The sequence below is a fragment of the Filicampus tigris genome, chromosome 1 (genome assembly GCF_054856515.1).
Source record: "Filicampus tigris isolate MCC_2025a chromosome 1, RoL_Ftig_1.0, whole genome shotgun sequence".
NCBI lineage: Eukaryota > Metazoa > Chordata > Actinopteri > Syngnathiformes > Syngnathidae > Filicampus > Filicampus tigris.
Genome location: NC_141217.1, coordinates 32,746,941 through 32,774,136, shown reverse-complemented (window position 1 = coordinate 32,774,136; position 27,196 = coordinate 32,746,941). Strand labels below are relative to the sequence as shown.

General features: G+C 38.8%; 2 protein-coding genes and 1 non-coding gene across 3 annotated transcripts; all 3 read left to right on the top strand.

The window, feature by feature from the left end:
• The first annotated feature begins 1,033 nt into the window (after nt 1–1,033).
• On the top strand, nt 1,034–1,106 carry trnam-cau (transfer RNA methionine (anticodon CAU)). The gene has a single exon. It is a non-coding gene; the product is annotated as a tRNA-Met (tRNA).
• A 456-nt stretch (nt 1,107–1,562) lies between these two features.
• On the top strand, nt 1,563–6,288 carry LOC147153644 (deoxyribonuclease-1-like). Its single transcript, XM_086044627.1, has 10 exons — nt 1,563–2,025; nt 2,093–2,175; nt 2,304–2,392; nt 2,468–2,554; nt 2,621–2,733; nt 2,970–3,082; nt 3,707–3,864; nt 3,976–4,072; nt 4,161–4,293; nt 4,842–6,288. The coding sequence occupies exons 2-10, from the start codon at nt 2,095–2,097 to the stop codon at nt 4,958–4,960; spliced, it is 990 nt and encodes a 329-aa protein (XP_085900753.1). The 5' UTR covers nt 1,563–2,025; nt 2,093–2,094; the 3' UTR covers nt 4,961–6,288.
• A 1,079-nt stretch (nt 6,289–7,367) lies between these two features.
• Nucleotides 7,368–19,093, top strand: abtb1 (ankyrin repeat and BTB (POZ) domain containing 1). The gene is made up of 12 exons (XM_086033727.1): nt 7,368–7,632; nt 11,284–11,346; nt 11,420–11,475; nt 11,572–11,716; nt 13,250–13,409; nt 13,487–13,532; nt 14,077–14,193; nt 14,282–14,394; nt 16,536–16,634; nt 16,717–16,884; nt 17,144–17,344; nt 18,479–19,093. Exons 1-12 carry the CDS (start codon nt 7,577–7,579, stop codon nt 18,683–18,685), a joined length of 1,431 nt encoding a protein of 476 aa, XP_085889853.1. The 5' UTR covers nt 7,368–7,576; the 3' UTR covers nt 18,686–19,093.
• Nucleotides 19,094–27,196: the final 8,103 nt, after the last annotated feature.

Genomic DNA, 27,196 nt, shown 5'->3' with positions numbered 1-27,196 from the left:
ACCTCTTAAGTGGTAAGACTCGTTCTCGAGTGTGATAAAAATGGCACTTTTGCCTCTGCAGGCCGATTGTTATAGTAGTCAAACGACATTTTATCACATTTTGAAATCAAAATAATGATCACAAATGAAATGACAACACCCCAAAGTTCAATGCTTTTCAATGAGTGGAGAGTGTTTTGTTTTGTTTTGACCGACTTGACCGCCATCTTCACCTGTGACATCATTTTAACGTAAGCTCGGAACTGTCCATAGCCTCTGGTCTTAAAGTTTTGATCCGGTGATACCTATTTCAAGTTCCAAATGTTTTTTCAAATTACAATTTCCAAATGTTTCTGGTCTCACTCCCCCTTCTTGCTTTTGCATTGTAGTTCTACTTAAAACGTCACTAGGATTCAAATGTGCAAAATGCTAATTTTAGCAACTTTACAATGATCCTATGACCAGTCTGTATTTGCCCCCCAGGTTGCTGTGTGTGTGCTATGAGATATAAGGGGTGCTGTGGGAAATTATCCACTTACACTTTTTGTCAAAATTAATTACAAATGCATCTATTCATCTATCTAAGCCAGGCAGAACAATTTCTACAATTAGATAGCATTTGGTACAATAAACCCGTGTACTCACCATTCAGACACCAGAACAAAAAGTGAATGGCTTCCTGTCAGTATAACAACTGTTTTTTAATGAAACAGGCCCAGATTTCCCATTGAGTCATTTTGTGAGTAATTTGAGACGAGATCATTATTTCAATACACAAAGAGCCTACTCTTGGTGATTTTTTTTGGGGGGGGGGCGTGTCTAATCGGCGTCTAGTCAGTGTAAAATGGATGCTTGCGCTTAATCAGAGAATTAAGAGAAACCATGCTTTCTGTACTGAACGCCGCTTTGTAAGAACGAGAAAGTACTCGGGGAATCATGTGGTGGAAAATTTACAGGCATGGCAACTTCATTTCAAGAAGCCTTAATGTTCGACAGCTCGCACCATGTCAGCTCTTTTTCTACATTATGCAACACTCCTAGATATCGAATCAAGGCCTCGTTGGCGCAGTAGGCAGCGCGTCAGTCTCATAATCTGAAGGTCGTGAGTTCGAGCCTCACACGGGGCAGACTTTTTTTTCTTAAATTTTATTTCCATAGGAAGATTCACATTACATTATTGTTTTTATTATTCGTTTCCTCGTGATAATTTGCCCAAGCAATTCTCTCATTGGCTGTCGAATTTTAATCATGTGTATGATTTATAGTGGATACTTATCACCAAACCAACGAATTTTTCCATCATTTTTCCTACAGCTAATAGGGATAAATATCGAAATATGGAGTAAACGTGGATTTAAAAAATACATTCGGTGTTTTTTTGTTGCCTCTCTATGAGTGTGCGTGCGTATGTGTGAACTTGTAGATGTGTGAACGAGAGGAATCAACGCATTTATTAATTTTTACTACTACGAAAACCATGATTTTAAGACTTTATAAAACTTTAGTCAATTTACTTGAATTGGATTTGTTTACAGGGAGTTCTGACACTTTCAATATGGCGGACACGTTGTCTTATTGCCAATCCTCTCAAGGCGGCCCCTGCTGGCCAAATATATTCATTGTCATTGAGACCTTCCGGTCTGAGAAGACGTCAAGGCCTCCCTCAAATGAGCCCAGCACATTTCTATATGCTGTACTCACAATTCAATTTCATCCCTCCTGAATGGTCACTTTTGTTTAAAGCTGACAAAGGTTTGCTTTATTGCACTGCCCATAACCATATTTACACAGTTCAGAAAGGATTGATTGATTCCAGGTCTGCAGCTTTTCGCGTTTCCGCTCCAATGAGAAAGAAGTAAAAGAACAGCATGACATTCCCTGCGAGAAACTGGTCAGGCAGACTAAGCTTGCTTTTCCTCCTTTGAAACTGACTATCCAATCATTGTTCTCTCCAAAGCAAACTTTGCAATCTGGTGCAATTTTGTGATTTATGTGCCGTTAAGTATGTGCGCTATCTGTGAGGCACACATCTCAACTATACCGCAGGTAAGAACTACTTGGAGAATGACATATTAGTACGATTTTGAGCCTCTGATTATCTTTATCTTCTTAGACATGAAGATTGCTGCGTTCAATGTACAGAGATTTGGACTAACAAAAGTTTCAAATCCACATGTACTCTCAACTCTGGTTAAGGTACTCTAGGACACACATCAATGGCTATGATAGGACAAATTAAAACAGCGGGTGACTCATTCCAGTAGCATGTACTGTACTATACATATTTATCATTCTCTATGTTTCTCAAAACTTTCAACCTTTAGATTGTGTCTCGATATGATATCATCGTGATTCTTGAGGTGGTGGACGTCAGTGGTGCAGCGGTTGAACTGTTTGTTAAGGAACTTAATAGGTGAGATTGTTCATTTTTAAACGAAGTTGAGATGGCTGCCTTCTGTTAGTATTTTACCTTCAATGTGCCTCACAGAGTCAATACAAGCCATCACTATGCTCAGCAGCTTAGTAGCCGATTGGGTAGGAACAGATACAAGGAACAGTTCCTCTTCCTTTACAGGTAAAGATGTCGAGTACCGAAACACATAGCAAAGATTTCTAAGTGTCATGTTTGTCCATGTTGAAGGGATGATGTGGTCGACCTGATTGACTGCTATCAATATGAAGACAACCAAGACTCTGACATGGATGCTTTTTGCAGAGAACCCTATATTCTGCACTTCAGACCATGCAACACTGGCAAGCCTTTTTGCTTTTTCACATCCTCATCCAACCCTAAGAACATAGCTGCAGCGTCTGTCGTATGTCTGAGTCCTTCATGGACAGGTTAAGTTGTTCACAGGTAACTCAAAGGACTAGCAGGTTTGTCAAGTTCAATCATTGTCTTCCGAGTACAACAGCATACTGTATGTACAGTATACAGATTGTTATGTCACGCACACACACAGTTAAATAGGTCTGTGTTTATGTTGCAGTACTGAAAGATATAGTGCTGATCCCAGTCCGGACCACACCGTGGGACACAGAGAAAGAGCTGGATGAACTCTATGATGTCTTCCTGGCGGTCAAGGCTAAATGGGAAACGGATGTGAGTTGTAATGACCGACCCTCTGCAGCTTTCACTCCGCTGGAATGAGTATAATCTAATGAGCTAATAAGACATATTAATAGCAAAGTTCATACTTATTTAGGGTCGCCTGTGCTGTGTTTCAAATTAAAAATCATTTAAATTAGAGATTGGAATTTAATTGAATTGTTTGAAAAAACAAACAAACAAAAAAACAAGGGGTGACTATTGTAAAAGCAGAAGAGGACCTGCTTCATGGAGTGCCATGACTTGCTAATACTAGTTGGCCCCTTCTGTTGAATTTTTGTTTTTGCCTGTAGATTAAAGTAAGATATCGTTAGCCTCTTAAAAATAATGGCCTAAGTCATATTTTGAAAAAAAAAAAAAAAAAAAAAGTATTTTTTTGCCTTAGACATCTCCTCAGGATGCTGGCCACCTCTGGTAAAATCAGCTGCATCCTTAGTTAAACAGATCATTCAATTTTACGCTTGAAATTAAAATTATTAATACATATAAGATCTACAGAATGTGGTTCAGTTTTTCGTGTTTTCTGAAAAAACAGAAAAAAATTACTTCTTTTAAGCGATTCTTTTAAGAGGGTGATATGTAAAAGTCAGCCGTACCTTCTTCTCCTCTCTCCCCCAGAATGTAATGATCTTGGGTGACTTCAATGCAGATGGAAAATTTGTAACTCGAAAAGGAATGAAAGAGCTTCGCATCCGAAGCGACAAGAATTTTCACTGGCTCATTAGTGATGATATGGACACAACTGCAAATACAGCGAACGCACACAGCTATGACAGGCATGTTTTCATCAAAACGTTTCTTGAATGAAATTCCAGAGGAGAGGTTCCATTTGTTCTTTGAGAAAACGGTGGAAAAGTTTGTTTTTTCTTTCCATTGCTCGTAAAAAGGATCGTTGTGTACGGAGACAACATGATGGCCGCTGTTGTGCCACGGTCAGCGAAACCATTCAATTTTCACAGAGAGTTTTCAATGACGGAAGAATTGGTGAGTTCCTGGGATAATCAAGTCATGCCGCATCATTAACAAGAAAAGAAGAAAATCATCTCATTATGTCTTATGCACACTTCCACAGGCACTGCAAGTGAGCGACCGCTACCCCGTTGAGCTGGAATTGAGCAGCTCCCTTCCTTTCTGGATGACAAATCACATCCAGAAAGGTGGCACTGAATCCACACCCCGTGCAACAGTGATGAACGCTTCTGCAGGTAAAGAATGAAACACTAGTTGATCTTGTTGCTCGCATACGTTGTTGCATAGCAACATCGCACTCGCACGTTTATGAGTTGCCTCATCAAAAGTAGGCTGTACAGGACAGCACGGAATGCTTGGAATTTGGGTGTTTCTTGTCATTATTTTTAGTGATAGGCCGCACACAACACACTGTCAATCTTTTTATCTTTATACATGAAAATATTAGTATTTGCCTTTTAAAGGACTGACACAGCTAATCGTTAGCGTCATGTTCTTCTACTCTTGCCAAAAATTATACTATTAAGTAGGCATCAGCACATTTATTGTGTGGGTGTGTGTACGCGTGTGCATGTGTGTGAGTGTGATGAACTGACAAACTGATTTAAACACTTTCAGGAAATTTGTTAACACTGGTGTTGAATATCATTAACTTAGGTGTCTATCGAAATATCACGGAACTTACCCGTATATTTCAGAGTCCAATTAAACATCGATGAGCAAAGACCACTGAGGTTGTGCCATCTGTAACGAAACAATGTTTTCGTGTGTCTTTTGCCCACAGAGTGTTTGCGTGATGACGTGTTGACACTGCAGAAGGAAAACCTCCATCTGGAACGGGAAAAACTTCAACTTCAGATCTCCTTATTAAAACATCAACTTGCCTCTCTCAGTGGAGTATGACCAGAATCAATCAACAATGTTCACATTTCCTGTTTTGCAAAATCTGTTTTCACAGTCAACAGCTTCATTTAATGTTTTGCATTGTATTCCAGCGTATTAAACAAAAAGTATTACATGATAAAGTTACACATGTTGCTCTTTATTTTTACTGCTGTATGTGTCAGTGTTTTCCAACCTTTTTTGAGCCAAGGCACTAAACTACTAGAAAATAATACGAAACCTATCTGGGATCTATTAGATAATGTGATCAATAAAGGCTGTAGAATGGCCAATTATCCAACTTATTTTATAGAAAATGATGTCAATATTGATAATATGAATAATGTTGATAAATTCAATACATACTTTGTAAATGTTCGACCTAAGCAAGCAAAAAACATTCCTGAGATATAGTAAAAATAGGTATTGACAGAATCTAAAGAAATTATAGTTCAATGGTGTTAAAAAATGTTAAAGAGAAAGAAGACATTGATATTGTTTACAAAGTAAAAAAGAAAACATCTATGGATTACAAACAAATTGATATGAAAACAGTGAAAAAAGTAAATACAGGGCTCTCCAAACCGTACACACATTTGCAATTTATCATTTTAGATTGGACAATTTCCAAGCAAAATTAAAATAGCAAAAATCATACCGATATACAAAACGAGTGAGAAATACAGGTTCACGAATTACAGGCCTTATTCTCTGCTACCACAATTCTCTAAAATATCAGAAAACCTCTTCACACTTTTTCTCGATTGTTAAGGCACGTTTCTCAAAAGATGCTCTCCTTTTCTTTAAACTGTGAACACAAAGCTCAATTTTAAATCTACGTTTAACAAAAAAGAAAAAACAGTCTGCAAAACCAAATTTTCACATCAAAACAGTTCAATCTGTGCTCAAAACCAAACTATGTTGTCAAATCGTGCTCCGAGTCAATCAAAACTAAAAGCACTACCGAGCAGCTGTTTAACTGGCTGTTACTGTTGACCAAGAGGAACTTACTTACTGTAAACAAGTAAAAAAAAAAAAAAGATAATAATTGTCTATTCGTATTTATGCCACACACCAATGGAATAAGATGCAGATAGGAGTGAAGTCAGCCCCGAGTGAAAAACTGTTCTTGTTTCTCATACCGTTGACTAATTAATTAATTGATTACTTTATTTTGAAATGTTTTTAAAGTTTTATGCTCATGTGTTTAAATGTTGGAATTTTGTTTGCTACTTTTGTTTTCTCTGCTTTGCTTTTGAATGTTGTTAACTGTTGTGTTTGTAAATGCTTGTAGTTGTTGCCTTTGCTTGTGTGAAGCACATTGAATTGCCTTGTGCCTGAAATGTGTTATATAAATAAAACTGCCTTGCCTTATTTTGATCATATGCATCATATGCAGGGTTGCATGAAGTCGAGTGAGACATTCAATCAATTCAAAAGGCTGCTATAAAATGTTATAAAAAAATATTAAATATAGAAGAGAGGACATACTTTTGCTCTACCCATTCTTTTGGAAAATTGTTTCATGATGTCCCTCCATAGTCAAGTCCTGCGTATAATGTGATTCACTGCTTTCTTCTTCTACCAGGCTAAAAAGAGTAGTAGTAGTAGAGTTGCGTGCATCTTGTGGGACAAACATTCCAGGAGTAATAATTATTCAAGTAATTATTATTTTTCTTTTCTTAGAACGACATGTTTTTTGTATTTACCGCTACAAATAATTATTATTTGAAATATTATGTTTTTATTTATTATATTTATTTAAAAAAAAATTCCCACAGATACAAGAGATAGCGTTGAAACAAATAATACAAAATAAATAAATACATTTCATTTAACTGTTTTATTTGAGTTTCATTTTGGTCATTAGGGGGGTGGGGCAAGAGAAAATGACATTTTAGGGGGTGCTCAAGACTTATTTGGTATTTTAAAAATGCCGATTTTATTCTAAGGCATTCTTTTCATTTCTTAAGCGTAACTATTCATATTAGTATGGGCTCAAATAAGGTTCGGCAACACTGGGGTTTTGTAAAAACAAAAAGAGGGGAAAATTAATTACGTTAACTCCACAAACGCCAACTGGAAAACAATAATGCAATAGCTCCACATTCAACAACTAAACGCACTAAAACACTGTTGTTGTCTTTTTTTCGTAAAACATTTCCAAATTTTCTAGAAAAACAGGCTATACGGTGAGTCCAACGTACAAAAAGCTGCATTTAAGTATATCATGTTTTTTGAAAGACTCCAGAACCCTGTTCAAAAATATTGTTGAAAAACTCAATCAATCATATTAAACACGTGGAATAGTTCAGACAGAATCCGAAAATCTACAATAATAAACCTTTCTCAGGGCAGCCGGCGCGTACAACCAGATTTAATCGGAGAGTTTTCTTTTATTCGTCTTTCTTGACGCCGTGAAGGCAACGCCACCACGTCACGTGACTCCAGAACTCCTTCCCTTCCAGCAAAACATTACTGAGCAGAAAGCACTTGTCAACAACCGAGCGTCGATCTTGACACGGCACCTCAACTTCCGAGCGAACAAACTCTCAAGCCTCACCCACCTATCGCCTACCTGTCCAGCAGACAGGCCGACTCAATGCATTTCAGAGGACCGAACACACCGAGGGGATCATGGACGTCCACGATTTGTTTAGTAGTTGCAGGAAGGGCGACATTTGTAGAGTCAGGTAACCATTATTTGTTTGCAAGTGTACTCCTTCTTAGCGACCGATTTCCCCGAACTCTTTACTGTAATACTTAATACTGTATGAGCTTTGAGCTACAGCTACTGCTTGGCGAAACGATGGTTGCTATCGTTAGCCAAGATGAGCTTGGTAGTACAGTAACTGAAGCTCAGTGGGCTCAGTTTGTTTATGCAACGTTAATAGATTACTGGTATGAACATATGAGTGATTTGATGTCATTACTCTCTACAACTGAGACAGATGTGTGGCATTCTGCAAAAATAATATAATACAAATAAAGCACATCCATCGTCCAAACTAAATGATGGTAACACCAGATACTGACTGGTTTTCTGACATCCAAGTACAGTACAAGTCCACAGTTTAAAGTGGCCTTTTATTGTGGGCAGTTTAAGGCACACCTGTGCAATGCAGTCTAATCAGCGTCTTGATATGCCACGCCACTAAATTGATTTTATTTTCTTCACAAAAGTTGGGTGTTTACACAGAGAGAATTAGACTGTCTTATTGTATATAGAAAATTGCCCTAGATGTTAGGTTTTAGCTCATACAAAATGGGAAAACAAACCAAAGCGTTGCATTTATATTTATGTTCCGGTTATTACATAGAGCCGTGCTTTTACATTTGATACCCTGGCAGAATTTGAAAAGTATTTGGGGGAAAATGTGACTGATCATGCAGAAAACCTTTCTTTTATTGAGGGATAGTAGTCAGGTGAAGTCATTTGTTAATTGTGTGTGTTTTTTTTTAAAATCATAATGATAACTGAAATCACCCTAATGGCTCTGATCAAAAAGTTTATATGCCTTGAATGTTTGGCCTGATAACATACATGTTGACACACAAATTATAGAATGTCTGTTAAGGGATACATTTCCACTTGTGACTGTTTGATTGTAATTAGTGTCTGCCAGAAAAGGACCATATCATTCTATTTTAAGCTTTCCACAATTAACTCTAGGGATATTTATGATTATATATTACAGTACCTTTGGCACATTGGCAATCTGAGTTATTTTGGTGGCTATTTTTCTAACCCGAAAGTAAGACGACTGGATCACTAATGCACTAGTGCAAATGCACATTACTACTCTTGTCCACTTCAAACTGTGAAAGTGTAAAAGTGTTCTGCACAATAGTTTGGATTTATTGACATAAAACTTGATCGCATCATGATCACCTCCACAAAATCAAAAATACCGTGGCGATTACTCCTCCACTTTCACAAGCTGAAGCGGACAAGAGCATGAATGCGCACAAGAACCCCGACTGGTTATATTTCGGACATTTAGCGACGGTAAACTCGTGTCAACTCCCAGGAGGGAGACGGCGGCTTGCAGCGAGCAGCAAGGCAGGCAGATTGGAGGTTTATACCCCCACCCCAGTCCTTCCCCGGCTAAAGGTAGGATAACGGGACGGCTAATAGCAACAACTAGCTTCAGGCCCTTAAAACAAAAGGCGTTAGCACAACAACATTAGCTCCTTACTGTCCGCCCAGCATATGGAGGTGAACATGAGCCTGCGTCTTCATGTCACGGGGTTGCCTCCCAAGCAGTCGCGTGCGGTGTCCGACACTGCTTGTAGCCGCCACCTTCTGCCTGAGTGAAGCGGCGTGAGGGTGAGGTAAGCCCTCATCGAACGTGTTCAGCGAACAAAAAGTTCCAGCGAGGCTGACTGCACAGCCAGGTGTGGCCGCATTGGAAGGTGCCATTTCGGCTGTTACGTTCCTAATTGGACGGCGTTAAAAAATTGGGGCCATTCCACATCCAAATAAATGTGCACGTCTACTCATTCCCACTTCAGTCTCTGTAAATATCCTGACTGGTCTTTAATGCCTCGCCCATCCTAACCATGATCAGCAAAGAAGCAGTGTTTTTTGGGTTTTTTTTTTTTTTTTAAGCAAAGAAGCAATGTGCACACGTCCCAGCATAAAGCTATGTAGCTCTGCTCACTTCCACATTTCCTCATTCTCATATAAATCAGCCACGGAGAGGTTAATCCTTTTGATATGTTGAAGTGGGCATTAGTAGGGATGTCCACATAAATTTTGGTGCCAATTGATCGCCGTTTTTGGACGTTATAAGCAATGAAAGTACAATGATTTCCAATGGAGGGTTTGGAATCGGGTCCTCCCGTGACTCCGGCCGAACAAGGATAGAACTGTAGGGGGCGCGGCCATTGGCCTAATTAACGAGAGGCGTTATTCATGGGGTTACTTATTCTCTAATTTCTCCAAAATGAATGAATAAAATAGAAAATGGCTTCTCTTTTCATTTTCCTGATCATAAAATATTTCAAATGAACTTGTTAGTGAAAACATGGCCATCCCGGCCCCACCGTCCCTTTAACACTTAACTTATTATTCAAATAATGTTTAAAAAAAACACTCATTTTTAAAAAGGGGATAGTGGTGGGCGTTGGTGAAGAATTAGCATTTTGGCATGGCTAAAAGCTCCAAAAAGTTGATTATGCATGATAAATACAGCTCTTTAATGTATCAAGAAAAAGGTATAAAAAGATTTGAGACCAAGCGATGGTCATGTGTAGACCAACAAAGGTTTCAGCCGCAACTGGCCGGATTTTTCGCGATGCAAAGAAAACTCCTCAAGCAACGTAGCTGAAATACAGGTTTCTCTGTAGAAGAAAAATGGTTTTGCCTGTTCACTCAAGTTACCAGATGATACATGTCTTACAAATCCTGCCTAGGTATGTAAACTTACGAGCACAACTGTATAATGACAATGGAATGCAGGGGCAATTGTTGTATATCTAATAATATGGCGACGTGATTATACGTAATATGGTTTTCAAAGCTAAAACTACTCTAGCTACAGTACATCTATAAACCACAGTGCGACCTGCGGTAAAAATGAGTTTTCACTACTAGATGAAGCTCAAATGTAGCTGTGTAATTAGTGTTTTACGTTAAAAAAAACACAAATTAAATTAAGAATGAATGTATTCTTCTTTATCTGTGAGCATTCAATATACAGCTCAGGAATGTATTACCGCCAGCCATTTGAGAGCATTTTGACTTTTTCAAGACAGGATATTCTCTGTACACCCATTTCTATTTTTTTTTTTAATTGTTTTATAATCAGCGGTAGTACAAATGTAGGTTTAACAAAATGCATCCGTTTCTCCCAGTGGACTTACAAACTGGGCTGATCTCGTATCTAAATTGGTGCATCACTGCCATCTATTGGGGGTCGTGCGTCAATAAAGTTGTTTCCAAGTTTGGAATTTACAGGGCAGCATCAGACCCTCCCCCACCCATCCCCGTTGAAAGGAAGTGACGAGTACACTCCTCAATGTCAGCCAATGAGTTAAGAAAAAACTCTAAACCGTTTTGTATTTTCTGCAAATAACTGTTTTAAAAGACAATGCTGTATTTCTGTTTGGAATTTGGGAGTTATGTTGTCAGTCGTTTATGTAATAAAACAAAAAATGTTGATTTTATTCAATCGCATGTATAAATAGTAGAATCTGAGAAACGGATCATTTTGCCACGGTCTCTTAATATTTTTGAGAGCTCTTCTTGTGTTCGGTTAACGCTAACATTCTTTTTCCACATTACGTCATCGTCATCATATTATTCTATTATTATAAGCCACTTATTTCGTGTCTCTTAGATACCTCGTTGAACAGCGAGACGTGGACCTCAATGTAAGAGATAAATGGGATAGCAGCCCCTTGTAAGTAGCGTTCTTTGCGGTTAACGCAAAAGTGCAATTTCCCATTTCTAAACTGACGTCTCTTGTCTGCTAGGTATTATGCTTGCCTCTGTGGCCACGAGGAGCTTGTCCAGTACCTGCTGGCAAGTGGTGAGTTGTGGGATTTTACCTGGTACTTCCCTGTCATGTTGTTTGACACAGCATTCCCGAAGATGTCCTCTTTTGTCGTTCTTATTTGGCGCGCAGGTGCCAAGTGCGAGGCCAACACATTCGATGGCGAGCGGTGCCTGTACGGCTCGCTGAACGACTCAATCCGACGCCTGCTCCGAGATTACAAGTGTGTCAGTGTTCGCGCCATGAAGCGAGATGATTTTAACTACTTCCTGCATTTGTGAGTACTTCCTGCTTCTTCTTCAAGTAGTTTGACGTTAAATGTGCTCCTAAAGTGCTGTACGTTTACCTTTTGGTCTTCTTGTATGCAATTAAACCTTACGCGTAACAATACTATGCCTATTTAGTAGGCATGTTTCACACACAAGCACAATAGTTTGACATTTTTTCATTCTATAGTTAGGTTTTATTTCATTTTGACTTTTGTTTTTTTTTAATTCGGTCGGCTCTAATTAGTTTTTAATTCGTTTTTAGAGCAGTACTGTTAGATTTGATTAGTTTTTAATTTTCAAAAAGTGTTTTGTTTTAGATGACTTTTTACTAGTTTTATTAGGAGTTTTAATTTCGTCTAAAATGTGGAGTATTTGTCAAATGCAAAATGGTAAAGTAAAATAAAGTACAATTCTCAAACCACCGTTTGACCTCCCTTCTTCTGCATGGACGTACAGCAATACTAAAATGAATACATTTAAATGAACCCCAAAAGCTCATGTATGAGATTAAGACTAAAACGAAGGACATTTTCGTAATAATTGTAGTTCGCTTTAGAAACAATTTTAGTTTTAGTTATTTTGTTGGTTTTCGTTCACTATAACAACCTTGCACATTAATAGCCTCCCTATCAGTTGAATAAAGTGAGTGTGTGGTAAAATTCTCCTAGTTAACATGTAGCGCTTCACCAGTAGTACGAGTAGCATGCAGTAGTACACAGTTTTGCCTCACTAGTACAGTTGTTCTACCAGTACAGGGTGACACCCGCCCCCCCCCACACACACACAAAAAACGGGCCCCGTAAAAAGATTTGGATTTGGAAATTTGAAATTGATTTCTGAAGAAGAAAAGGCCAATGAGTATAATAATGTTATAATATCATAATGTTATAATCACAATAAACTAGTTAAAGATCAAGTGGCAGTATATATGCATACTAGTTACATGGACCTTAAATTAAGATGGATATCAAGCAGGGGTGTGTTGGCCTTCGGGAATTTGGGGAAAATGTCTCAATTTTCCCAAATAGCCGCTGTGTATCGTGGCCGGTGGAAGCGAGTGAAGGTCGCCACCCACCCCCGTCGGCGATTCGCTTTCTGAGTGTGACGTCCGCCATCCACACCCCCATCGACGATTACGTTTCGCCGCTTGACGCCGCAATACTCCCTAACTCCCCCTACCTTCGACAAATAATTTGCGGCACGTGACGGCAGCCGTCCAACAAATCTTCCCGGGCTGAATTTTGGTCCCAGTACGTCCCCGATATCAAGGGTATAAGATCAATGCAAAGATTGTTTTTGTGGGTTTAGTTGGACAGTTTCTAGGTGACATTAGTGGTGGAAAAAGTTTTGAAACGATTTGTCTAATTTTTTCACATCATGGAACTGGGTGCACCCCCCCCCCCCCCCCCCACACACACACACAAATTGAACATCCAAACCCTCCCGAACCCCTGTTGTGGGACTAATAAAAAATAATCTAACCCTACCTTATCTGGAGAACAGCCACATCCATGCCATCCAAACATTTGCTCTCTCCTCAGGTTGCTGGAGCAGGGACTGCACAGTGACATCACGTTCCTCGTTCATGGGCAAATGTTCACGGCTCACCGATGTGTGCTCGGCGCACTCTCAGAGTACTTCACAGAAATGTTTGCAACCAAATGGAAAAACAAAACCTTGATCCACCTCAAACATCCTCTGGTAAGTGCACTCGATTTAGTCATTTCTGCATCTTGCCTGCTTTGGTATGAGGTGATGAAATTTGTACCTGCTTTCAGATCAACCCTGCAGCTTTTGGAGCCATTCTTCAGTATTTGTATACAGGTGAGGATATTTTACAGCTTCAAATCTGTAGGGGAGGATTTCCGGTTGGACTGGCTCATCGTGAGCCTTGCTTCATGCTTGTTTGATGAGAGATTAAAGAAGAAATTCTAACACATAATTTGCTTGCGCTCATGTACTGGTAATGCTTTTTTTCAATCTCACTGATTGATTTGTAATCTTTGTTTGTAATTTAAAGAGGCTAAGTGTACCCGAAAAACACAAAAAAACAACAACAACAAAAAAGTTCTGTTATTGCTATAGTTTCTTTTTTTTTGTCTATTGGAAAAATCATTGATATGATGAATTGTTCATTTTTAAAAAATATTATTTTAATGGGATGGGATCTAATGGAGACCAAGAGTGTTGCCCGGAGGAGTTGCCATAAAGTGTGTTGTTTTTCGAGACCGCAAAATTGCACTCTAATTTTGCCTCATCTGCTTCAAAACGTAATAAATCAACAGTCAATTCCATGTAATCTAGCTAATCCCATAGGTCAATGCATTAATTATCATGTCCATCCCTAATTTGTGGTCTGATTTTTTAGGACGTATGGATATTGACGTGAGCCTCGTGGACGACTGCAGACGACTTGCTAAACAGTGCAAAATGACAGATCTCATTGAGGAGCTGCAGATTAAATGCAAACAGGTGTATGAATTTGGTAAGTTGCCATTTGATGGTTAGACTGCACAAATCTGTTTTTCAGAGCTTGACTCTCCTTTTATTATTATTATTTTTTGCTTCTGAAGTGTCCAACAAGCCAGGCATCTGTGTGAAGGTTCTCAGTCTGGAGCCTCATAGCTGCCGACTCCAGGAGGACATGGCCCAGTTGGCAGACTGTGCTCTGCCCCCTCAGCTCAGAGTAAGAATTGGGTTTGAGGTTTTTTTTTTTTAGGGTTTTTTTTTTTTTTTTTAAACACCTGCACCATGTCCAGATACAAAAATATAAAACGTATTATTTATTTATTAGCATATGTTGTGGCTAATAGCTCAGAAGCAAGTTTTCAACTTCATAGTGGTACACTGTGCTAAATAACTGATGCAGTACAACTGATGCGTCGTTTGATTACTGTCTATTATTAAGCAGAGGTGGGCATTCCGTTCCGACCGACGGACAGATCGGTCCAGCCATCTATGACGAACGCACGTTTTCTTGACGTTAGTCGATAGACGGGAAACTTTAAAAAAGAGACAGACTAAGCCTATCTGGAAGTGGATTTCGTCTGTCTATGTAATCTACACTAACCTGGTCAAGTTCGAACGGACCTCACAGTCCATCATTGCTGGAGAGACAGAAACGCAACACAGACTGCATTGACTATATATGTACAGCAGGTGGCGGTATGCACCAAAGAGAGAATCATCAGTTCCTCAGGATGGCTAAGTACAGTACTAAGTTGCTTTGAATACAGTTTTACAGAGAAGCTCTTGTGAGTTAAGTTTGACATTTCTATTTTTATTTTTGGAAAGAGTGGGGTTAGGAGGTTTTGAAATGGAATTTTGCCGCCCCCCACACTGCATTTCACCCCACACTCCATTTCAGAAGGTGGCAGTAATGCACTAAAAGTTGTTTGCCAACTGCTAAAAGACAGAGCAGAAGAAGCAGAAGAAGATGAAGACCACCAGGATTGTACTTTTGACAATGTGAAATGGGATTCTGGTTCAGGTAAGCAAAACTTTAAAGTAAAACGTGTGTAAGTGTAGAGCTGCCGACACATTATGATGCACATTACCATTTTAATCAAAGCGATTCAGATAATTGATGGATGGATGGATTTTTCATCTGTCGGACCTTTTTTTTTTCCAGATTAACGATAGGCTGACCTTTGATATTCACAGACGGAAGCGCAGTTAAAATAACATAACGGACCGAACGACAGACAGTTTGGTTCGGCTTGAAAAATAGACGGAGTGATGGATGACGGACGGGTACCCAGGCTGCTGACGGATGACAAATGACGGACCGGCAAACTTTAGTAAAATGCCCACCTCTGTTATTTGGTATGGCGTTGTTATTTGTGGTAATAATACTATTTGGGGTTTGCTTCACATTTTAATCGTTTCCATTTTGACAATTAATTGTATTAACTACTTTTAATATACACTATACGAGTGACCTGACTTTCGAGTTTTTCAACATACCAGCCGTCGTTCGGATGATTTTTTGTTTTTACTTGCAACCACAAACTTGAGATACAAGCGCAATGGTGGAAGTGGCTCAACTCACTTCAAAACAAGTTAGTCAATATTAGTAACTATTTATCTCAAACAAAGTCTTCAAGATGTTTATTGTCACTCTTACTTGAAGTTTACGTAACACAAATATAATTACATGTGTATTTAAAACAACCGCATATCCATAGCCTTTAGTCCGCTAGCTTAATGCTAATGCTAGCATCTGTGTGGCGATAACCCAGCAACACATGCGGGTAATGTAACAGTTATCACTGTCATATTATACTCTTTATCGTGTGCCCAAAACGATTGATATTACTCCTGAGGAGTGTCTCAGTCTCCTCTGTCTCCCAGTATAACAAGGAGGTAGCCAAGGCACTCACACCAGAATTAGTAGCATTAGTCGCATTAATAACATTGTGTGTGTTTTTTGTTTTCATTTCAATTTCATTTTCATTACTGTTTGTTTTTATAAAGATTAGTATTAGAGTGTGGTATTTTTCTCATTACACAAAACCACTTGGATTGGGGTGGGGGGCTGGAATAGATTAATGGAATTTCCATTCCTTTCAGTAGGAAAAGAGGATTTGAGATACAAGTGTTTTTGGGTTACAAGCTTAGTCAAGGAACGAGTTAAACTCGTACCTCAAGGCACCACTTTAACTAAATTGAGGGGGAATCCCCCCGCCCCGCAATTTTGTGGCCACAATTTTGAGGCCACAGCGCTGTTATGCTACGATGCCTAATCAGCCAGCTGTGATGCTGAAGTTCTTGTTATAAAGGCTAAATCCATCATTTTACTCTTGCTTTGCTCTTGCTTCTCCTCAGGTTGGATACGGAGTACTTCCCTTCAACAGAGTCGATCACCTGCCCACCTATCCTGACGTCTGCTTTAGAGTTGATGGCTACGATTTCCTGTGTCATAAGGTTTAAAGCTTTGTTGCCGTTGCAGACGGGCCCCGCTTTCACTCCAACTTAAGAGTTTTATTGCGTGTGGGTATTTCTCCAGGCGTTTTTCTGTGGACGGAGTGATTACTTTAAAGCCTTGCTGGAGGACCACTTCAGTGAGGGAGAGCAGCTTCAATCCCAGCCTAGCACTCCAGCGATAACTCTGCACAACATCTCTCATCAGATTTTCATCCATATCATGTACTACATCTACAGCGATGACACCCAGGTTTGACATTTTTGTTTCTATAAATCTGATCATATACACAATGAAACATGTATTGGGGAAGCTTACTTTAATTTTCCCTATAATTAGCGAGGGTGAACTCAAACAAAGCCATCAGACATATATTGACTATGTCGCTGTCATCTTGCACTTAATGGGTTTTCTTTGAAATCATAAATTCTTGCGAACAACCTGCGTTGCTTCTTGAATAGTCATCAATATGATCTGTCAACCAGCGTTTTTTTTTTTTCCTGCTCTTCAGCTGACGCGGGAGAACGTGTTTGACATCCTGTGTGTGGCTGACATGTACCTGTTGCCGGGCCTGAAACGTCTGTGCGGGAAGACCCTCGCCAAGAGCATATGTGAGGACAACGTTCTGTGCATGTGGAAGACGGCCAAGCTCTTCCGGCTCTCTCGACTGGAGGATCAATGCATAGAGTTCATGGCCAAAATAATTGAGCGGGTGGGTGTTTTTGTACATTTTGCATGAGAACTTACAGAAATTATGCAGACACACCTTTAAAACACAATAATTACATAAATCAACTAGAATAACACTGTCATGGTGCCCCCCTGTATAGTTATTTAGAAAAATGCTACATCATAGCTTTTATAAGGCACAGTTGTGTGTTTCAGGATTTTGGGGTGGCCGGCGGCACCGTATCCCACTAGAATATATCCTCCCCTTACTCAGCAAATCTCCTCATTCCGTACCAAAGCAAGCACAATCTGAAGTCATCTGACCATTTTTAAATTCGACATTGACGCAGAGCAAAAAGTGGAGTCCACCATTTTTACTTATGAACCAGATTTGACTTTATTCTCTAGGGTGCTATGAAGATAATCCTTCGTGCTGTTTTAATTGTAATTACTTTCTTTGCATAGCTTGAAATGTTCTTTACGAAACCGATTTTATTATTGATAGTAGTAGTGGTCGTAGTTGTCAGGGTGGTGTGTCCAACCTCATCATTTTGTGTGTGCTGTGGGCTCCTAAAAAAAAATGTTTCTAAAATGGACGGCGGGCACTATTTGGACAGCCCTGGTAAAACAGGCTGCAAAGTGAGAGATGAAACAATCTTTTTCTCTTCATCCCTGTAGGCAACCTGATTCATTTCAGTGTAACTACTAAGATTACAAAACAGACAAGATATACAAATGAGCCCTGAGGGAAAACCAAGGTTTTTTAATTAGTTAGAAGTTATGTTTTCGGTTTTAGCGGTTTAGTGGTGCTTCCATCCATTTTGTCATATGATTAGAGAAACCACTCATCAAACAGGATTGTCCGCTATGTTTCTTTTCTAATGACATTTAACACGGAGACTTCTTACGTCACAACAATGACTGAATGTTGCCAATAGAAGAAGTTATCTCTTTCTTTTTGGTGCCATTGAATTGAAATAGTACACGTTAGATATATCGGCACATCCATTATTAGCGCAAACAATAGCAGTAATGCCTACTGGAAAAAACAAACAAACAAAAAAAAAATCGACACAGTTGTGTTATTGTTGTTTTCTTTTTCAAGTTGTTCTGAGTGAAGTCGCTTTCCCTCGTTGTAATCTTCCACCTGTGTCCTCGTCGTGCGTGTCTGTCACAGCTGGTGGAGAAGGAGGAGTTTGCTGAGATGGTCAAGGAGGATGCTGCTTTGCTGGAGAAGCGACACGAGACCGACTCTGTCCCCCTGATAGACGACATCCGTTTCCACATCGCCAGCAATGTGCAGACGTACAGTGCCATCGAGGAGGCCAATCAGAAGCTGGAGGCCTTAGAAGAGCTGCTATTTAGCATCGATATTGACTGCTGAAGGCTTCTTGAACATCTATAGAGGTGCAATTTGCATGAGAACGAACTTTTGCTTCTGTATTTGTAGGCTTCTTTTATTTGCATTATGTATTGTACATAACCTATTTTTAGTTGTAAACATTAGTGAGAATATTGCATATATTATTATATATACCACCTTGCCAAGTAAAGTAAGTCAAAAAATTTATACCCCACCCCATTTAATTGCAATATTTTATTGCCATATTATATGATTTCTGATGAAAAAAATACAAAGTTAAATCATTTTTTTAAAATTCAACCATTAATGGGTAATGGCTGTCACTTGTATAGCGCTTTTAATGTGTCCTGTAACTTGTACAAACTAATTGATTGAAAAAGATACATCTTTTGGAACGGTCGAATAAAAATAAGCAAGTGTGCAATCACATTACTGGGGGTGTGGCTGAGTTCAAAATGAATGAAAAGCCCCGAATTAGGAAAAAATGGGAAATTGTTGTCATGTGTATTAAACAGCCAGGATATGGTTGGAATTCCTGCAGCTCATTCAATGTTGCTGTTGCCCTCTTGGCAGTCTCCCAGTTTTCTTCTCATCTTTCATCAATTTTGGAAGGACGTCCAGTTCTTGGTAATGTTTGCAATATTTTCTACACTGACTTTACTGTTTTCCATAGTATATATGAAAATACCAGAATTTTGTTTGGCTGCAGGTGTGCGCTTCCTTCAATTACCACCTGAATTTTAATGTGATTGGTTCATTTTGAACACAGACAGATAACCAGTTAGAAGAGGCTGTCCACGTTTGTGCACCCACATTATCCTATTTGTTTAATTCTTTAAAATCTAGATTTTTTTCCCAATGGAGCTGTATGAATTATAGGTCAAATTAATGGCAGGATGGATTTGTCTTGGTCTCATTTTTGAAATCACAAAACCTGGCATTTGACCAGAGATGTGTAGGCTTTTTATATCTGCTGTATCCGAATGGCACTCATTTTTCACTTTAATTTGGCCTCCAAATAGTACAGCAACAAGACTAATAATTGCTTCCGTTGCCACCTTTTAAGCCCTACATGTAATAATTGATGCAGTTTGCAATTTTAAAATATTTTAAGTGTTTAAGTCCTTAAAGATATGATTTAATCTTTATTTATTACACCATATTTAGTCTTGAGTAATTAGTAGCCTTAATGGTAGCCTAATGCATTTAGTTTAGTGCCTAATTGCATAATAATCATTTTAAGCATTTTAATTGTACCACATTCGTGTTGTTAATCCTCAGTATGATTGATGTAGTTCACATTCGTACCAACAGATGGCGTAATTTCTCAGCTTTTGGGTCGCTGTGCACTATAGAACACTATTGCTTAAAAGAAGTGCTCTTGGTCATAATAGTTTTGTTGCACAAATATCCTTCATCACGGTCTCATAGAACGCGTCGCGATTGGCTTGAAGTCTCCCTCTGTATTCAAATGACACATTGCAAGGTTTCTTTTGTATAACATAGTACCTCACCAGTCAGAATAGACTGACGTCATCAGAGTCGTGGGGAAAAGCCATGTATAGTACTTGTACCGGTGTTTTGTAGAGTTGTTGCCAATTGACTGAGCAAAGTTGCTGTTCTAACACTATAAATGCAGTCCCAGTGAAAATGTCAGCGAACAAAACCTTTGGCTTCCAGCACTGTCAGTGTCTTGAACGCTAACAAGGCCCATGCTACAAGAATAAACGGCACAATTAATTATTACTCCCAACAATCTTCTTGTGCAAATGTTTTATTGTTGCTATGCAACGCAAATGGGTTTAGTCATAGGTTGGAGAACATTGTCCTTGTCACATTTATTTAGGAGATCAAAGAAAACTCTTCCTGGTGTACTGTACAATGACTCTTCAACGCATGCTGTAGTTGTGTAACCTGCAACTGTACACTTTGTCCATATAGTTTGATTGCACAATTTGAAAATGTAGGACTGTTCTATTCACTTACTGTATTATAACCCTTTACACACACTGCCCCTTTGCCCCTTCTTTGTCAAATAATGACATATTTCCTTTGTGGAATTATTCAGTGTCATGCCTATAAATGTACATAATAGTACAGGCATGACGTAACGCTTCATAAATCACATTAACAACGCAAGACCATAAGTCAAGTCTTTTACTTTGAAGATATTAATGTGCATAGAAACCGCTTGTATTTCTCTTTCTCCATTGCCAAGACATGAATTTCTGTTGCATGTCCACCGAATAATATTTAGCAGTGACAAGTTCCATGTGTTTATAGAAAAAAAAAAAACGAACTTGAAGAGGGCAGCAGGGGATAAAATCTCTCGGCTCTTGACTCGCGCCTCTGCGTGACTCACAGAGGCGTCACAGTGACATCTGTCTCCTCGTATATATGAATACGCAAGGTCACGAATTCATGTGCAGCGGCGGCTCTGTGTTGCGCTCATTTCTGCAATACACTAATGGCAGTTCAACTGTCTTTATTTTATCCTTTTGATAGCCTGTGAGACATTAGTGACCCCGAAGGGACACATTTGCCACTGTGGTGCTGCCTTTCAAGGTTGCCAAAAATCTCCCGCTTTGATTTAAAAAAAAAAAAAAAAAAAAGTATTACTACAAAATTTTTAATGCTTCTCACCCACATAATGTATGCACTCTCATTGTTGTCCGTCCACTTACATTTAAGAATACAGGAGAAAATCCATAAGATGTCAAGTCGGACCATTTTATTCTACGTATTTATTTTACCTTTATTTAACCATGTCAGTCAGTTGAAAACTACTTCTCATTTGGACAAGAGGCAGCTTAGGCACTACAATGGGCATCCCAAGTATCTATAGGTGCAGATACAAAGTTACCCGTATTTAGATAAAGGAGAGTTTGCATTTTTAAAGAAATATTTTTTTGTCATATTTGTCAAAACTGTCAGTATAAACCTGATAGTAACGCATCACTTCATCTCTCATCGTCACTGCTGGCGCAATTTTGCACCTCTAATATGATTTTTCAGAAACCACTGCACTGGAGGAAGAACAACCAATTAGAGACAGAAGGTGTAATGTACAACTTTGCACACAATAAGCACACCATGGCCGCTGACCTGTCACCTTGGGCTTGAGGAGCTTTGCTGACACTATGGTGGAATATCCAATTCTGGCGGGAAATAAAGCACATTCCTCATTTGATAACAATCGGGCATAAGACTAGCGAAGAAAAGCAGAGGGAAGGGACCTCAGGCAGCTGAGAGGATTCAGAAGCGATGTGGAATTGGCAACATTTCTGTTCGACATGAAAGTTTATCACCTCTTTTTGATTTGTAAATCATTGTATACATTTCAAACGATAAAAGTTGGAATGAATGAAATTCATTTAATTTATAAAAATGTTATAGCAACACTCCATGCCATCAATTTTAACACAGTAAACTTACCCTTTAGGGAAAGGAGTTATATCAATACTTATTATTATTTATTAATTTATTTTTTTTACTCAACCTAAGTAGTGTGTGTACGTTTGCTCTCGATTAGATTGATTTATAGCAACTTAAATTCGATTTTGTTTCTATTTATGGCTGTCCATTATTGTACTTTTTTCTTCTTTGAAATTGCACTGTATTTTAAACTTGCAACATCAACCTGCCACAGGGACAACTATAATCTGGCATATTTACGGAAAACTGTTTAATTAATATATACGTTAAAAAAAATTATAAATAAAAAAATTAAGCTAATAATAATTTAGCTAATGTAGTAGACCTACAGATAGTTGCATTAATTTTGCGTGAAATTTCATATTGAGCCTAGAATAAAATAACATCTGCCTTTTTGAAGTATGTCTTTTGTTATGGTGTGACACCATCACATTTCCAATTTGTATACTGTAAAGCTACAGTATGTCCAGGACAGAGGATGTACACAAAGTCACGCACTGCTTGTGTCCCTGCTAAAATCCTACTCAGTTCGTCAGGGGATTAGTACTCGAGAGAGAGTGGTAAACCCATACTTAGCCAGGCACTGACCTGAAAAGCTACCTTCCACTTCATTTTCGAGGTTCCGCAATCACATGTCCTTATTAGGTAAAATAACACTTTGAGGAACGTACACCCAAGAAATGTATGGATGTTTTATTTTGTGGGTGCAGCCAACAAGCAACACAGGAAGTCCTGTATTTATTTACGTTTCATTAGAGCGATTTAGGACCTGGGCCAGTGTTGTGTTGTGTTGTCCAGGCCAGCTGTTACGTAAGAATTGGCACAGTATGGACCACACATGTACTGCACTGGAAAAAGGTAGCCACCAAGACGATCTCTTTATAGGATTGTCTTGCGGGGAGAAGAGCTGGGCAGACAGTTGCCGTCCAAAGTAATGCCCACACTTTATAAACAGTGCCAATGCCACAAATGCTAGCTCCTTAAAGAAAATCTATCAGTACAGTATACAATATGTGCATCATTTTAAAGTTTGCTTTCTTTTTCACAATTACAACTTTTCTACACGAAAGGCCATGGGGAGTTATTTTTAACTGGAAAGTGGTCCAGGGGCCATCTTGATACTCAACTCATCTTGATACGTAAGTTCAAGCTTATCAGGCAGAAATTCTGCTTATCTTCCTGCTCTGCATCGAAGCAGCTCCTGGAAGTGTGTGACAGGCCGATGCTTACACTTAACATAGCCACAGTAATATAGGATTAAGTCTTACGCCCTCCAAGTATTAGCTGCCAGGACACAGACAAGTAAATGAGCAGTGGTCATATTAGCTACAGTAGCTTTGACAGCAGGCTTCCTGGAATACATGCAACAAGCCTTACACACGCAGACGTTGTTGGTACCCTTCTGCTTAACTCTTACTGTACATAACATTCATTTTCCATGCAACAGTACACTCTGGGTTAGTTTTGACCAAGGCCAGGTTTATCCTCATATTTGTCAATATGAAATGATGAACGACTGATCCTTGCAAAATGAATGAATAGCCTGACTGACATCAATCAATTGGAGAAAAAAAAAAAAAAACTTTTTGTAATAGTTGTTAAATTGTCAGTATTAGTTGTACACTAGTATAATGGTAAAATGATCTGTGAAAAAAAAATCTCTGGCCCATCTTGTACCTCTAATTTGTTTTTTAAGAATCCACTGCACCCAAGGAAAAACAGCCAATCAGCAACAGAGGACGTGAACGACGAGGTGTCAATCATTTGCTGTGCACTCACAGACACACTCGTAGCTTCTCTTGGGCATCGTAATCTTTGCTCAAACTATGGCAGAATATCAATTTCCGGAAGGTAAAAGAGAAATGCCCATCCCTCGTTTGCCAATAACTGGCCATAAGATTAAGAAGAGTGAAAGTACCTCAAGCAGCTGAAAGGATTCATAAACGACATGGAACTAGCAACATTTCTGCTCAACAGGTAGGTTTATCTCCTCTTTTTTTATTTGTAATCGATTGTACATTCTAGAAAATACAACTTTAAACCAATAACATTTAGTGTCATAGTAATACTCCATTATGAATAAGTCATGCTAGCAACCTAGCGGCTGTGGCTCACGTCGGCTTGCTTACAGCGCTAATGCTAGCTTAGTTTTGCTAGAACTACTATTTGTTCAAGCTTGATGGATATGTGTTCTCTGTGACCATTTATCATGATTATGCGCTTGCATAATCAAATGTCATTGTGAATTAGGGCTGTGCAATTAATCAAAATTCAATTAAAATTACTTATTACACTCCACGATTACAAAATCTGCATAATCGTAAACAAAACGATTATTAACTCATTCACTGCCATTGACGAATTCATCTGTCTTTTCACAATATATGTATTTATATTTTTTTCAAAATTTTTCAAAGGTTAGGGTACAGGGGGTCTGAAAATGTCTGGCAGTGAATGAGTTAATACGCATTTATATCCAATGCGCTATGTTTGTTTACACAAGGAAATCATACTTGAATTTATACATTGCACCTTTATAAACTAATTTTATACATTTTGCTTGGTCCAACAGGAACTTACATAATTATAGTGCTTCAAATAAATGTATTTGCCTTGATATTTTTTACGTTTAAACATTTTCTTGTTTTGTACCAAAAAATAAATGATCGTTTGAATAATCGTGATTTCAATTATTACCAAAATAATCGTGATTAACATTTTTTTCATAATCGAGCAGCCCTATTGTGAATGACCATATTTGTGAATCACTCTCTGAGATGTTAGCCTTGAAGGTAAATTTGGAATCATGAAAGTCATACACAGGGTCACATGCACAAGTCCGCAGAGAAACAAATGATTTACATATTAAACATGTTGTGACAAACCTTTCTGCTGAATCATTTCCACGTACATGTAGAACATCTAACTTATCATCACAACAAGGTTAAACAGTAATAAAAATCTTTCAACACAATTTGTAAGCATTTGATATTACAGTACTTCCACACACCACAACCGCCATTTAACCCTTTTATGTTGCAAATTAAATTGACTTCTTTTAGTTTATGAATCAAGAAAAAAAAAACTATTTTAAAGCGGAAGTCAACGCAAACATATTTTTTTCAAGAATATGTTTTATGCAAGCCCACTAGTTGAAACAGGGCATTATGATAAATATTGCGTTTGTGGAATAAGTGTTAATCCACTCGTTTTTAGCCATTTCTAGGGGTGGCCATTTTGTCTTTTGTCGACTGAAAATGACATCACAACTGCTCACAGCAACCAATCACGGCTCAGATTCATAGAACAGGTCAGCTGTGATTGGTCGTTGTAAGCAGTTGTGATGTCATTTTCAGTCGACAGAAGACAAAATGGCCACCCCCAGAGATGGCTAAAACAAGTGCATTTTGCTACTTAACTTATATTCCACAAACGCAAAATTAATCAGAATGCTGTGTTTCAACTAGTGGGCCTGCTGGGAACATATTCTTGAAAAAATTATGCTTGGGTTGACTTCCACTTTAATTAGTTTGTTATAGCTACAGCTTTTGTGAGTGCAATATAAATAAAGATAAGTTGAGTTGAGTTTTGAATTTGCATTCTCCCCGCCACCCATATACAGTATTGTATACATGATAAGAAAATCCTTTAAAGACCCTGTAAAGTGAATGTGTTTCTAAGTAAGTTATACATGTTTAAAGAAAATTGCTGAAAACATGTACAAAGACTGAGAACTACACTATCTAGGACTCAATTGTGCCAACAGTGTGACATAGTGAAAATACATCTTCCCTTCAGATAGTATGTTGGTGTAGTTGCTTTAGAATGTCTCGTTGTCAGCCGTGAATGCACATACACCTCACACAGAAAAAGGCAAAAGTGCGAGGAGGGGTAATTAATTTTTTTAAGTCTGTCTTGACAGCCGCCATCGGGTTGACCGGGGCTTTAGGTTGGTGTGGCCGCTTTGGAGCGCCTCATTGTTGACCACGAGTGTGCGCAGATCACAGACAGACGGTGTAAGGAACGAGGCAAAAGCATTTTTCAACAGTCCCATGTGAGAGCAAGCATGTGGACAGGGGCTTTGCATTGGTGAGTGACTCATTGCTGCAGTGAGTACAAGCTCTGTCACGACCCTGTTGGGATATAATTCAGCCATCGGAGGCTTTAAAGTGGAAGTCAACCGCAAAAGATTATTTAAAATAATATGTTCCATGTGCCTTAATATCCTAAACATGACATTCTAATGAATATTTCTATGCAGGCCCACTAGTTGAAACAAGGCATTGTGATTGATATGGCGTTTGTGGAATAGGAGTTAAGCAGCAAAATCCACCCGTTTTTAGCCGTCTCAAGGGGTGGCCACTTCTGTCCACTGAAAATGACATCACAAGTTGCTCAGGGCTAAGATAACGAGCAATCACTGCTCACCTGTTCAGTATCTGAGCCATGATTGGTCGTTATCTGAGCCCTGAGCAACGGTGATGTCATTTTCAGTCGAAAGAAGTGACAAAATGGCTACCACCTGAGATGGCTCAAAATGGGTGGATTTTGCTACTTAATTCATATTCCACAAACGCCATATTAACCAGAAAGCCTTTTTTCACCTAGCGGGCCTGCATAAAATATTTTAATGAAAAAAAAAAGTATGGGTTGACTTCCCTATAAGTGGATACATTTTCGTGTCTCAAACATGTAGTTATGTATCGGCATAAGAAAGAGGCTACAGGAAGTAGCATCCATTTTCATTTTTCATTTACATAAAAAGATCCGATTGATCAAAAAATCACAATCGGCCATCACGCCCTGCAATGTGAACGTAGCCTGCTTGAGAGTGAAGAGAAAGGTTTGATTTTTTTATGACTTTGAAGCCTCATATTTTTCAACATTCAAATTTGGCAGTGTTGTTGACGACAGTCTTCTCTGTGGTGCGTCAAATTTCGAAGTTTATTTGCGTTTGACAGGGACTCTAATCATCTTCAGAGACGACTCGTCTTGCTTTCGGGAAACATCTCCCAACGTGCATCTTCATTCATCTATCTTTGTGTTGTGAGTGAGATAAAGCGCCACCTGAGGTGAGTGTTGGCACTAGCAGAGAAC

Bases quoted from the DNA above. Each gene is read 5' to 3' on its own strand.
- LOC147153644 (XM_086044627.1), top strand. From the start codon at position 2,095: ATGAAGATTGCTGCGTTCAATGTACAGAGATTTGGACTAACAAAAGTT. The intron at 2,734-2,969 runs GCAAGCCTTTTT...TTTATGTTGCAG, and splicing joins CTTCAGACCATGCAACACTG to TACTGAAAGATATAGTGCTG. The intron at 3,865-3,975 runs GCATGTTTTCAT...GCTCGTAAAAAG, and splicing joins AACGCACACAGCTATGACAG to GATCGTTGTGTACGGAGACA.
- abtb1 (XM_086033727.1), top strand. From the start codon at position 7,577: ATGGACGTCCACGATTTGTTTAGTAGTTGCAGGAAGGGCGACATTTGT. The intron at 11,347-11,419 runs GTAAGTAGCGTT...CTTGTCTGCTAG, and splicing joins AAATGGGATAGCAGCCCCTT to GTATTATGCTTGCCTCTGTG. The intron at 14,194-14,281 runs GTAAGTTGCCAT...TTGCTTCTGAAG, and splicing joins CAAACAGGTGTATGAATTTG to TGTCCAACAAGCCAGGCATC.